This window comes from Moschus berezovskii, chromosome 19, assembly GCF_049115385.1.
Source record: "Moschus berezovskii isolate FMDL1 chromosome 19, NW_MosBer_1.0, whole genome shotgun sequence".
NCBI classification, from domain to species: domain Eukaryota; kingdom Metazoa; phylum Chordata; class Mammalia; order Artiodactyla; family Moschidae; genus Moschus; species Moschus berezovskii.
Genome location: NC_142478.1, coordinates 32,854,179 through 32,868,866, shown reverse-complemented (window position 1 = coordinate 32,868,866; position 14,688 = coordinate 32,854,179). Strand labels below are relative to the sequence as shown.

The 14,688-nt window shown below is 39.5% G+C and overlaps 1 protein-coding gene across 2 annotated transcripts in view; it reads left to right on the top strand.

Moving 5' to 3' along the window:
• The window catches only part of LARP1B (La ribonucleoprotein 1B), a 147,790-nt gene that overhangs the window by 129,037 nt on the left and 4,065 nt on the right, over positions 1 to 14,688 (top strand). For both annotated transcript variants that reach the window (XM_055404781.2, XM_055404783.2), the window contains exons 15-16: positions 1,310 to 1,470; positions 1,837 to 1,981. In XM_055404781.2, the coding sequence (XP_055260756.2) occupies positions 1,310 to 1,470; positions 1,837 to 1,981 (306 nt within the window). The remainder of the gene's footprint in view (positions 1 to 1,309; positions 1,471 to 1,836; positions 1,982 to 14,688) is intronic.

The window sequence follows — 14,688 nt, the reverse complement described above, 5'->3', positions numbered from 1 at the left end:
GTTTGCTCATGACCATCTTTTTGTATCCTCACATAGCAGAGAGCCAAGAGAGCGGGAAGTACTCTTATGTCTCCTCTCGTAAGGGCACTAATCCCACTCATGAAGGCTCTGCCATCATGACATATTTACTCCTAAAACCATCACATTGAGGGTTAGGAAGTCAACAAACAGTCCATAACAACAGCCATCATACTTTGATATGCTTCAAAAGTGTTTTTCTCCTCCTGATTGTTATAATAAACACGTAGAATGAAATTTACCATCTTAACCATTTTTAAGAGTACAGTTCAGCAGTGTTGAGTATATTCACATTGTTGTGAAACATCTCCAGAACGTTCTCATTTTGAAAAACTAAAGCTTCTGTTCCATTTTGTCACACACAGTAAGACATACTCAAGTGTTGAGATTTCATAAAGTTAATTTTGTTTGCTTCATCAAGGATCTCTTAAGATAAAACTGGCAAAAGAAAAAGATTCAAGTATTACACAGCAGTGAATAATGCAACCAGTAGTAAGTAAAGTTTGGTGCCAATGCTTCAGTTTGCATCAGCAGTTTTATACACCATTGCTTTAGTACCATTAGTACAAATGTGAACACAATGAAGAGGGCAAATAATGTCTAAAATTTTGAAAATAGTTTTGACCTTGCAGGCTTTCTGAAAGGTTCTTGGGAACCCCTCTAAGTATCTGCAGACCACATATTGAGAACCAGTGATTTAAATCAGTTTTAGGAAGATCACTTTGGTGACAGCATAGAGGAAGGAGGTTGGAAAAACCCAGATACCAGTTAGTTCAAGTGAAAGGAGGAAAGCCTCAATTTGAATAATACAGTGAAGGTGAAAAGGAAAAGATGAATAAGGTGAAATTTCAGAGGTGAAATTAATTTACAGAGTTGTAGGTATGTCTTTAAGATAATGAAAATATTGTCTGTGTGCTGGATTTTATTCCTCATTTCTACTTATTCAACTTATATTATTAACCTAATTACTCATAAAAATTGAAAATTTCTCTAGTACCATAAGAAAAAAGTAAATATAAACTAAACAGATCTGGAAAAGAGGAGTAAGCTAGCTGGTCAGTTATCTGCTTCTACTTACTGTTTCAGTTTGAGGATTTATGACCATGTCCTTCATCAACTTCTGAATTAACCCATGTGTTGAACATGAATAGCTGTCTATCGTTAGTTTAGGAGGGTTTTAGGGGCTAATGCCTTCACTGTTCAGACTCTCAGTAACAAACAGTGCAAATTGTTTTAAACACTTGGTTCTCGATATTTCAGTTTGAAGGTTTTTTTCCCCCTCCTCAAACAGCAGTTCAAATGCTTCGCCTTCAGAAGGTGCACCACTAATAGGAAGTTATGGATGTACTCCTCATTCTTTCCCAAAGTTCCAGCACCCTTCTCATGAACTTTTGAAGGAAAACGGCTTTACCCAGCAAGTGTACCACAAGTATCATAGAAGATGCCTAAGTGGTAAGATTCTTTCCTTTATATAGTCATCTTTAAGATTAAAACATAATTGTAAAAATTCAAATTGTAACATTTAATATCAGGTTAAAATAGTCTTTTATTTTGTTTTGTTTTAATTACCTTAAATGTTTTTATATATTCTTTATTCATGTATTTTATAGTTTAGATTAAAAAAAATGTTTAGATACATTAGGGAATAAAGTTTACTATATTCTCATTACTATTGACAAATGCTTAAACTTGAGCAATGAGTCAGAAAAATGATTATTGTTTGTTTAGAAGAAACCCAAATATGTTTTGGGGATTAGTGTATTTCAGCTTTCCTTATTTTATGCTATGTAAAATGTCTGCCATTTTTACTTTTTCCAGAGAGAAAATGCTTGGGAATTGGCCAGTCCCAAGAAATGAATACCCTCTTTCGTTTCTGGTCCTTTTTCCTGAGAGATCACTTCAATAAAAAAATGTATGAGGAATTTAGACAACTTGCTTGGGAAGATGCAAAAGAAAATTACAGGTCAAATATTTTCTCATATTTTTTACACTTGGAGGGAATTTTTATTTTTTAAAGTTAATTTATTTTTGGCTGCACTGGGTCTTCATTGCTATGCATGGGCTTTCTCTAGTTGCACCAAGTGCATGGGCTTCTCACTGCAGTAGCTTCTCTCGTTTCGGTGCACAGGCTCTAGTTAAGTGAGCTCAGTAGTTGTGGCTCACGGGCTTAGTTGCCCTGTGGCATGTGGGATCTTCCTGACCCAGGGATAGAACCCATGTCCCCTGCATTGGCCGGCAGATTCTTAACCACTGGACCATCAGGGAAGTCCTGACCTAGTCTGATTTTGGACTGTGAAAATACCATGTGATAGCTAAGGAAATGGCAACCCACTCCAGTGTTCTTGCCTGGAGAATCCTAGGGATGGGGGAGCCTGGTGGGCTGCAATCAGTGGGGTCACACAGAGTCGGACATGACTGAAGTGACTTAGCAGTAGCAGCTAAGGAAAAGACTGTATTAGTTTTCTATTGCTGCATAGCAGAATACCCCAGAAATTAAAAGTGTAAAATAACAAACATTTATTAGGTAATAGTTTCTAAGGGTCAAGGCTCCAGGAACAACTTAACCAGTATCTCTGGCTCAGTTCCCCTGTAGGATTGAAGTCAAGGTATTGGATGGGGCTGCAGTCTCTGAAGAGGATAGAGGATCTTCTTCAAGCTCATTCACTTGGCCATTGGCAAGAGGCTTAAGTACCTCACCACATAGGCCTCACCATAGGCATTTCACCATATGACTTCACTCAGAGTGAATGATCTAAGAGGGAAAATTTCCAAGATGGAAGTTTCAATGTCTTACATAACCTATACCTGAAAGGAACATCACTTCTGCCATATTATTGTGTTCACACAAAACAACCCTGGTATAATAGCTACACAAGTTTGTATATATCAAGAGGTGGGACTGTTTGGAACTGTCTTAGTGGCTGGTACAAAAGCCAAAGGAAATTTGAAAGACACTTTTCTCTCTCTTGCCCTCACCATTACAGATTTCCCCTGGATTTGCATGTATACATCCCCAAATTGATACATGCTTAGAGCCAAACCAATTGTTAAGATTCCTTGAAAAGAAGAAGTAAGGCCTCTCATGATACCTCCTGACTCACCTGTTCAATCTCATTTTTTCCTACTACAGTTGACCCTTCAACAATACCAGTTTGAACCTGAATGGGTCCACTTATATGCATGTTTTTTCAATAGTAAATACTATAGTACTCCATAATCCATGTGTGATTGGATCTGTGGATTTCTCTTGTAAAGCTCAAATAAGAATCCATTGTTAATCAATTTGTGATCTTCAAGAGAAATACAAGATGCTGCACAAACTTTTTTCTGAAAAAAAAAAAAAAAAACAAACTCTTTTTTACACTTGCACTGACTTGTGTAAAAATTTTAATCTATAATCTTGATCAGGAATGATAGATAAATGGCATGTATATCTCATTACTGACATCTCTAATCAATCCCAGCATTATTTAATATTGCTCTTAAATTCAGATTTATAGTCTTTCTTCTCACAGCTTTAATGGCTACTGCCAGTTTATCTGAGTTTGCACAGAAGGCAAAATTTGCCATTTCTTTAAAAAAGTTTTTTAAAATTTTATATTGGGGTATAGTTGATTTATAGTGTTGTGTTTCAGGTGTACAGCAGAGTGATTCATTTATACATATATCCATTTTTTTTCAGATTCTTTGCCCTGATAGGTTGAGTAGTTTCCTGTACTATACAGTAGGTCCTTGCTAATTATCTGTTTTATATATAGCAGTGTGTATATGTTAATCCCAACCTCCTAATTTATCCCTACCCCTACCTTACCCCTTTGATAACCATAAGTTTGTTTTCAAGATCTGAGTCTGTTTCTGTCTTAAAAATAAGTTCATCTGTATCATCTTTATAGATGCCATATATAATATTATATATTTGTCTTCCTCTTTCTGACTTCACTTAGTATGATAATCTCTAGGTCCTAGTGGTTTTGACTTACTTAAAAAAATAGAAAATGCAGGGGACGTGGGTTCATCCCTGGTCAGGGAGCTAAGATTCCACATGTCGTGGGGCAACTAAGTCCGCATGCTGCAACTACTGCAGATTCCACATGATGCAATGACGAACCCATGCGGCACAGCTAAGACCTGACTCAGCCAAATAAATTGTAGGTCAGTTGTTCTGTCATGTCGCACTCTTTGCAACCCATGGACTGCAGCACACCAGACTTCCCTGTCCTTCACTATCTCCCAGAGTTTGCTCAAACTCATGTCCATTGAGTCGGTGATGCCATTCAGCCATCTCATTCTCTGTCGCCCCCTTCTCCTCCTCCTGTCAGTCTTTCCCAGCATCAGGATCTTTTTTAATGAGTTGACTCTTCGCATCAGGTGGCCAAAGTATTGGAGCTTCAACTTCAGCATCAGTCCTTGCCATGAATATTCAGGGTTGATTTCCTTTAAGATTGACAGGTTTCATCTTCTTTCTGTCCAAGGGACTCTTGATTCTTCTCCAGCACCACAATTCCAAAGCACTGATTCTTTGGTACTCAGCCTTCTTTATGGTCCAACTCTCACATCCGTACATGACTACTGGAAAAACCATAGTTTTAGCTATACAGACTGTCAGTAGCAACCTGATGTCTCTGCTTTTCAATATGCTATCTAGGTTTTGTCATAGCTTTTCTTCCAAGGAGCAAGCACCTTTTCATTTCATGGCTGCAGTCACTGTCCACAGTGATTGGAGCCCAAGAAAATAAATTCTATCACTGTTTCCACCTTTTCCCCGTCTATATGCCATGAAGTGATGGGACCAGATGCTATAATCTTAGTTTTATGAATGTTGAGTTTTGAGAGGGTAACAGGAAGGCCAGGGGTCTCCAAAGGGAGGAAATAGACTACAAGTGTCAGACATATTTTCTTTCTCTCTTAAGTGGCAGGAGGAAACAAACTACAAGTGTCCAGATTTTTTCACCTTCTCTATACAAATTTAAATAGGGTGGCTGCGTGCAGCACGAACCTCTGTGCAAGCGCAGAGGCTCCGGCAATTGGCCCGCACACCACCATGCATGTGTGTCAACTACAAGGATGGGTGCTGGATTGAGGCTTTCTATTAACACCACTGCCAAAGGGGGAGGGGGTAATACTGAGCATCTTTGTCAAGCCAAGCCCTTCCCCAGCTTTATTAATCTTCAAGCAAGTTCCCCACCAGCCACTTTGCTGAAAATCCTGCCCACAAAGTTGCCTGCAGGTGTTGACCACAAGCCCAAGGAATGCCTAGGACTCCTAGAGTAGGCTTATTTTCCTGTGGAATGTGGAAAAGATGAGAGTTAGGCCTGAATACAGAGATGAGGAGAAAGTGAGAAAGCAGTGATTGAGAAGAGAATTTCACATTGGCTTCACCTCTTTGAATGGTTTTTCAGAGACTTTTTCTTAAAGTTTTTATTAATATTCTTATTGGGGTATAACCAATTAACAGTTGTGAAAGTCCTGCAGTCAATCCTGCTGGCCTTCAAAGTCAAATTCTCTGGGGATTCCTAGTCCTTTGTCATTGTTGGGTTCCAGTGTCCTCCTGTCGATGGTTGTTAAACCGCTAGTTGCGATTTTGGTGGTCTTGCAGGAGAAGATGGGAGAAGGCAATGGCAAGCCACTTCAGTACTCATGCCTAGAAAATCCCATGGACGGAGGAGCCTGGTGGGCTGCAGTCCATGGGGTCGCTAAGGGTCGGACACGACTGAGCGACTTCACTTTCACACATTGGAGAAGGAAATGGCAACCCACTCCAGTGTTCTTGCCTGGAGAATCCCAGGGATGGGGGAGCCTGGTGGGCTTCCGTCTATGGGGTCACACAGAGTCGGACACGACTGAAGTGACTTAGCAGCAGCAGCAGCAGCAGCAGGAGAAGATGAGTGCATGACTTGGTCTCATAGGAGAAGGTGAGTGCCATCTTAAATCTGTGTCTAGAGAGACTTCTTTATTTTGTATGAATAAGGAAGGCTGAGCAGTGATGTATGTCATAAACCATCATAACATTGTTAGTTACTCTTCAATTAAAAATAAAGTTAAAAAGAGTAAGACTGAGCAGGAATAAGGCTGAGGTGAAGCTTGAGGAATTGGGGTTGGGCACTGAAAATATTTTGATTAAGCTATTATCAGAGGAAAAAAGAGAAATAATCAAAATAATTTTAGAAAGAGAGAGGCTTTGACGTTTGTGGATAAGCTTGGACCTACCTGCTTGGAAAGAGGAAGGATACATTATATCTGGAAGTATGTTTGTTTCATCATCTTCATCAAAATGCAATTTTTGAATAAGATCTGAATGGGTTTCCCTCTTCCCTTAGCTAGTGATCTCTTCATTCACACTTAAAATTTAAGAGTTACGCTCCCATTAGAATGGCATCAAGAAAACAAAAAATAACAGTTGCTGTTGAGGATGTGGTGAAAAAGGAACCTTTATATACTGTTGGTGGAAACATAAATTGGTCCAATCACTATGGAAAACAGTAAAGAAATTCCTCAAAAAATTAAAAATAGATCTGCCATGTGACCCAGCAGTTCCACTACTGAGTATATACCCAAAGGAAGTGAAAACAGTACTTTGAAGAGAGAAGTGCACTCCCATGTTTATTGCAGTGTTCCCAATAGCCAAGATGGCAAATAGATGGGGAAGCAATGGTAACAGTGACAGACTTTATTTTGGGGGGTTCCAAAATCACTGCAGATGGTGACTGCAGCCATGAAATTAAAAGACGTTTGCTCTTTGGAAGAAAAGTTATAACCAACCTAGACAGCATATTAAAAAGCAGAGTCATTACTTTGCCAACAAAGGTCCATCTAATCAAAGCTATGGTTTTTCTAGTAGTCATGTGTGAATGTGAGAATTGGACTATAAAGAAAGCTGAACACCAAAGAATTGATGCTTTTGAACTGTGGTATTGGAGAAGACTCTTGGACTGCAAGGAGATCCAGCCAGTCAATTTTCAAGGAGATCAGTCCTGAATATTCATTGGAAGGACTGATGCTGAAGCTGAAACTCAAAAACTTTGGCCACCTGATGGGAAGAACTGACTCATTGCAAAAGACCCTGATGCTGGGAAAGATTGAAGGTGGGAGGAGAAGGGGAAAACAGAGGATGAGATGGTTGGATGGCATCACTGACTTAATGGACATGAGTTTGGATAAACTCCGGGGGTTGGTGATGGACAGGGAAGCCTGGTGTGCTGCAGTCCATGGGGTCACAAAGAATTGAACATGACAGTGACTGAGGAGATCCCACCAGTCCATTCTAAAGGAGATCTATCCTGGGTGTTCATTGGAAGGACTGATGCTAAAGCTAAAACTCCAATACTTTGGCCACCTCATGCGTCCAATACTTTGGCCACCTCATGCGACGGGTTGACTTACTGGAAAAGACTCTGATGCTGGGAGGGATTGGGGGCGGGAGGAGACGGGGATGACAGAGAATGAGATGGCTGGATGGCATCACCGACTCGATGGACGTGAGTTTGAGTGAACTCCGGGAGTTGGTGATGGACAGGGAGGCCTGGCGTGCTGTGATTCATGGGGTCTCAAAGAGTCGGACACGACTGAGCGACTGAACTGAACTGGAAACAACCTAAATGCCCTTCAGAGAATGAATGGGTTAGAAAAATGCGGTATATATACGCAATGGAATATTATTCAGCCATAATATTATTCAGCCAGTTTCCCCGTCAGTCAGTCTCTCCCATCAGCAAGTTTCCATAAGCCTCTTATCCTTCCATAAACCTCTTATCCTTATCCATCAGAGGGCAGACAGAATGAAAACCACAGTCACAAAAAACTAACTGATCACATGCACTGCAGCCTTGTCTAGCTCAATGAAACTGTGAACCATGCCATGTAGAGCCACCAGAGATGGACAAGTCATGATGGAGAGTTCTGACAAAATGTGTTCCACTGGAAAAGGAAATGGCAAACTGCTTCAGTATTCTTGCCTTGAGAACCCTATGAACAGTATGAAAAGACATAAAGGAATGACACTGAAAGATGAAATCCCCAGGTTGGTAGGTGCCCAATATGCTACTGGAGAAGAAAGGAGAAATAACTCCAGAACGAAGAGACAGAGCCAAAGCAAAAATGGCTCCAAGTTGTGGATGTGATGGGTGATGGAAGTAAAGTCTGATGCTGTAAAGAGCAATATTATATAGGAACCTGGACTGTTAGGTCTATGAATCAAGGCAAATTGGAAGTGGTCAGACAGGAGATGGCAAGAGTGCAGATTGACATTTTAGGAATCAGTGAACTAAAATGGACTGGAATGGGTGAATTTAACTCATATGACCGTTATATCTACTACTGTGGACAGGAATCCCTTAGAAGAAGTGGAGTAGCAATCATAGTCAACAAAGCAGTCCGAAATGCAGTATTTGGATGCAATCTCAAAAATGACAGAATGATCTCTGTTCATTTCCAAGGCAAACCATTCAATATCATAGTAATCCAAGTCTATGCCCCACCAGTAATTCTGAAGAAGCTGAAGTTGAACAGTTCTGTGAAGACCTACAAGACCTTCTAGAATTAATACCAAAAAAAGATGTCCTCTTCATTATAGGGGACTGGACTGCAGAGTAGGAAGTCAAGAGATACCTGGAGTAACAGGCAGATTTGCTGTGGAGTACAAAACAAAGCAGGTCAAAAGCTAACAGATTTTGCCAAGAGAACACACTGGTCATAGCAAACACCCTCTTCCAACAACACAAGAGAAGACTCTACACACGGACATCACCAGATGGTCAACACCGAAATCAGATTGATTATATTCTTTGCAGCCAAAGATGGAGGAGCTCTATACAGTTAGCAAAAACAAGACTGGGAACTTACTCTGGCTCAGATCATGAACTCCTTACTGCCAAATTCAGACTTAAATTGAAGAAAGTAGGGAAAACCACTAGACCATTCAGGTATGACCTGAATCAAATCCCTTATGATTATACAGTGCAAGTGACAATTAGATTCAAGGGATAATATCTAATAGAGTGCCTGAAGAACTATGGACAGAGGTTCATGACATTGTACAGGAGGCAGTGATCAAGACCATCCCTGAGAAAAAGAAAGGCAAAATGGTTGTCTGATGAGGCCTTACAAGTAGCTGAGAAAACAGAAACTAAAGGCAAAGGAGAAAAGGAAAGATATACCCATCTGAATGCAAAGTTCCAAATAACAAGGAGAGATAAAAAAGCCTTCCTCGGTGATAAGTGCAAAGAAATAGAGGAAAATAGTAGAATGGGAAAGACTAGAGATCTCTTCAAGAAAATTAGAGATACCAAGGGAACATTTCATGCAAAGATGGGCTCAATAAAGGACAGAAATGGTATGGACCTAACAGAAGCAGAAGATATTAAGAAGAGGTGGCAAAAATACACAAAAGAACTATACAAAAAAGGTCTTCATGACCCAGATAACCACGATGCTGTCATCACTCACCTAGAGCCAGACATCCTGGAATGCGAAGTCAAGTGGGCCTTAGGCAGCATCACTACAAGCAAAGCTAGTGGAGGTGATGGAATTCCAGTTGAGCTATTTCAAATCCTGAAAGATGATGCTGTGAAAGTGCTGCACTCAATATGCCAGCAAATTTGGAAAATGTCAGTTATTATTCCAATCCCAAAAAAAGGCAATGCCAAAAAATGTTCAGACTACCGCACAATTGCACTCATCTCACACGCTAGCAAAGTAATGCTCACAATTCTCCAAGCCAGGCTTCAATAGTACGTGAACCATGAACTTCCAGATGTTCAAGCAGGATTTAGAAAAGACAGAGGAACCAGAGCTCAAATTGCCAACATCCGCTGGATCATCGAAAAAGCAAGATAGTTTCAGAAAAACATCTACTTCTGCTTTATTGACTATGCCAAAGCCTTTGACTGTGTGGATCACAACAAACTGGAAAGTTCTGAAAGAGATGGGAATACCAGACCACCTGACCTGCCTCCTGAGAAACCTGTATGCAGATCAGGAAGCAACAGTTAGAACTGGACACGGAACAACAGACTGGTTCCAAATGGGGAAAGGCATACGTCAAGGCTGTATATTGTCACCCTGCTTATTTAACTTATATGCAGAGTACATAATGAAAAACGCTGGGCTGGAAGAAGCACAAGCTGGAATCAAGATTGCCGGGAGAAATATCAATAGCCTTAGATACACAGATGAAACCACCCTTATGGCAGAAAGCGATTGCAAAGATCAAACACGACTGAGCGACTGAATTGAACTGAACTGAACCAAATTTAAAAAGAGGTTTCTTTTAAAATTCTGTGTTGCCTTGAGGACACCTGGCTCCACCAGAACTTAACGTTTCTCAAACCTTGAGCTAGCTGATGAGATGGGTTTTTCTGTTGGAAATGTTTGTCTTAAGCTATGTTAATGAAGTATGTATTGACCCTAGACTCTGTCTTCAAGTTGTTTCTACCTAAGACTCATGAACCTACTTGACACACCAGTATGTTTTACTCATGCAAGTGTTCTCTTAAGTTATGTTAATGAGACTGTATTTGCTTGGAAACCTGCCTTTCTTCAAGATTCATGTCAATCATTTTATGGCTGGGGCAACTCACCTTGTGCCATTGTTATCTCAAAATGCATGTTGTGAGTGAGGGGCCTGGTGTCAGTCTCTGAGTTTGGAGACATTTCCTTACTCTAATTAGCCGACTGCTAGTAGCTATATAACATGGGGCTAAAGACCAGCAGGGTGGCACTCTTTATGCCCCCTTGTGATGTCCCTGTCAGAAGCTTTCTCTATCTCTTTTATACTTTAATAAAACTTTATCACACAAAAGCTCTGAGTGATCAAGCCTCGTCACTGGCGCCAGATGGAATTCCTTACCTCAGGACACCAAGAATACTGGAGTCGTTCGTGGCTTAACAACCACCTTTCAGTTTTAAACCAACCTTTTCAGTCTCTTCATCAAGAGGCTGTTTAGTTTTTCTTTCTTTTCTGCTATTAGAGTGGTATCATCTTCATATCTGAGGTTGTTGATATTTCTCCTGGCAATCTTGATTTCAGCTTGTGATTGATCCAGCCCGGCATTTCACGTGATGTACTCTGCATAAGCAGGGTGACTATATACCGCCTTCATGTGCTTCTTTCCTAGTTTTGAACCAGACCTTTGTTCCATGTCTGGTTCTAACTGTTGCTTCCTGACCTGCATACAAGTTTCTCCAGAGGCAAGTCAGGTTGTCTGGTATTCCCTGTCAAGTAGAAAATTCTCTGTAAGAATTTTCCACAGTTTGTTGTGATCCACAGAGTCAAAGGCTTTAGTGTAGTCAATGAAGCAAAGTAGATGTTTTTCTGGAATCCCCTTGCTTTTTTGGTGATCCAGCGGATGTTGGCAATTTGATCTCTGGTTCCTCTGCCTTTTCTAAATCCAGCTTGAACATCTGGAAGTTCTCCTCTCATGTAACGTTGAAGCCTATTTTGAAGGATTTTGAGCATTACCTTACTAGCATGTGAAATGAGCACAATTGTGTGACATTTTGAATGTTTTTTGGCATTGCTTTTCTTTGGGATTGGAATGAAAACTGACCTTTTCCAGGTCTATGGCCACTGCTCAGTTTTCCAAATTTGCTGGCATATTGAGTGCAGCACTTTAACAGCATCATCTTTTAGGATTTTTAATAGCTCAGCTGGAATTCCATCACCTGCACTGCCTTTTTAGTAATGCTTCCTAAGGTCCACTTGACATCTACACTCCAGGATGTCTGGCTCTAGGTGAGTGACTGCACCATCGTGGTTATTTGGATCTTCTATGTATTCTTGTCACCTCTTCATAATCTCTTCTGCTTCTGTTAGGTCCTTGCCATTTCTCTCCTTTTTTGTGCCCATCTTTGCATGAACTGTTCCCTTTGTATCTTTAATTTTCTTGAAGAGATCTCTTTCCCATTCTATTGTTTTCCTCTATTTCTTTGCACTATTCATGTAAGGCTTATCTCTAGTTGCTATTCTCTGGAACTCTGCTTCCATTTGGGTATATCTTTCCCTTTTTCCTTTGCATTTTACTTCTCTTCTTTTCTCAGCTATTTGTAACGTCTCCCAGACAACCATTTTGCCTTTTTGCATTTCTTTTTCTTTTAGATGTTTTTGGTCACTGCCTCCTGTACAGTGTTATGAACTTATATCCATAGTTCTTCAGGCACTCTGTCTACCAGATCTAATCCCTTGAATCTATTTATTACCTTCACTGTATAACCATAAGGGATTTGATTTAGGTCATACCTGAATGGTCCAGTGGTTTTCCTTACTTTCTTCAATTTAAGCCTCAGTTTTCAATGAGGAGCTCCTGAGCTGACCCACAGTCAGCTTCAGGTCTTGTTTTTGCTGACTGTATAGAGCTTTTCCATCTTCAGCTGCCAAGAATATAATCAGTCTGATTTTGGTGTCGATATCTGGTGATGTCCATGTGTAGAATCTTCTCTTGTGTTGTTGGAAGAGGGTCTTTGCTATGACCAGTGTGTTATCTTGGCAAACCTCTTAGCCTTTGACCTGCTTCATTTTGTACTCCATGGCCAAACTTGCTTGTTACTCCAGGTATCTCTTGACTCCTACTTTTGTATTCCAGTCCCCTGTGATGAAAAGGACATCTTTTATTAGTTCTAGAAGGTCTTGTAGGTCATCATAGAACTGTTTGACTTCAGCCTCTTCAGCATTAATGGTTGGGGCATAAAAATGTGGATTACTGTGATATTGAATGGTTTGCCTTGGAAATGAACAGAGATCATTCTGTCATTTTTGAGATGCACCCAAGTACTGCCAAATAAATAATTTTTATTTTACATAGAAAATATCAGACTTCACTGGTGATAGTAAAGTTAATATGTTTTACAATTCATAGATAAATGTAAATTTAAAAATTATTTGCAAAACTTATATATGTTTGTATGTATACAAATATGTATTGTATTGATTGTCACAAGGTGAAATATTTTTCTTACTATTAGAACTGAGTTTTAAAGCGTTTGTTTTAATTAGTCTGAGCATATTTTGGTACTTATGCAAATAATTTCTCTTTGTTCCTTAGGACTTTCTAATAACTTTTCTGATCCCATTTCTACCCAAGTGTAGATTGGCAGTTCTTCTTTGTTCCTGTGGTATCCTGGTATATAGATTTTTAAAACAGTGTTATAATTTTGATTTATTTCTGCAGTGTTCATGATGAACTGGATTAACTATTCCTTAGCAAGTATAGCTCAGTGGTTAAGCACTTGAAGGCTTTCAAATCAAACCCATTAACTTACTGTGACCTTGGCAAGTTATAATCCCAGTAAGCTTTAGGTTCTTTATCTATAAAGCGGGGGAAATTATGGTAGATACCCTCATAGCGTTATTGTGAAGATTTAAAAAAGAAAACACAACATTTAAAGAGCATATTGCCTGATATGCTCAATAAATGATTATTATTAGAAAGAAGATCAGTACTAAATATATCCATTAACTAACATTAGCATAAGATAATTTCAAGAAGGAAGGAGAGAAACAACATTTCATAGATATCTGCAATGTGCAAGGTCTGATTTTTTGGTGCTTTACAAATATTATCTGACATTGACAAGTAGGATATTATTACTCCCATTTTTAGAGATATGATTATAAACTAGAATTCAAATATAGTTCTTTCTGGTTCTCAACCTTTATGTTTTCCACTCATCTAAGCTGTCTCACAATGATGGGTCAGTGAATAAATGACAACTAAGAGGCTGGTCATATGCCCCTGGTCTTTCCTCCAGCAGTTATGCTACATATTTGAGTTGCAGTATTAATGTCATGCTTTTGATCTTTGGAGTTAGTTTTCTAAAAAAGTTAGACTGGAAATCTAGATATTGTAGCAGTCAGTTGTCCTTTGCCAGTAATCTAAGAAACCTAATATTCCTCTAAAATATCATTCACTCAGTATAACCAAAATTTTCTCAGTTCTGCTTCCCATAAAGAAAGAAGCCTCAGCTTCATCCCAAGAGATTATGATTTCATTGGTTTGGATTGGAGCCTGCATTTTTTAAAAAGCTCCCTAGGTGGTCCATATATGTAGTCAAGGTGAGGACCACTGGTATCAATATAATATGATCCCAGAAGAAGAGTGTTAAGATAGGTTTTTCATTCTTAACTGTTGTTTCGTGAGTCCTCAGTCAGACAAACTCAAGGAAAAACATCATTTATGGCTACCAAAGGAAAGGACTCAGGTTAGTGTGTGGTTGGTAGGCCCACATTTCTCTTGGCACCTTGCCAAAAAATTTGTTTATTCTTCCAGGCAGACTGTCACTCCATTTTGAATAAGCTGATTACAAAAGATATATACATACACACTTCCTTCTGTGAATAATGGCTAGGCAGTGTTATGTTACCAGGAATAAAGAAATGTTGCCTCTCCTCCACTGAGGTGCCCAGAATGATTTAAAGATTCTAAGTGAGGAAGTTTTAAAATTGTGACATGTTTTAGTTGAATGAGCTAGATGGAACCTTTACTATTTTGCATCGACTTATCCACATCCACTCTCATGGATTCTGCTCATCCCCATCAGTTGCAGGTTGAGCCCGTCTTGATCTACAGTCCAAAACTTGTCTCAGGCTCTCTAGGTGGTTGTAAGAAGAAAGAAATTTACTTTCTGATTTATGCAGTGATATAATTCTTTTGGCAAATTATCTTTTATTTAATGTGCTTT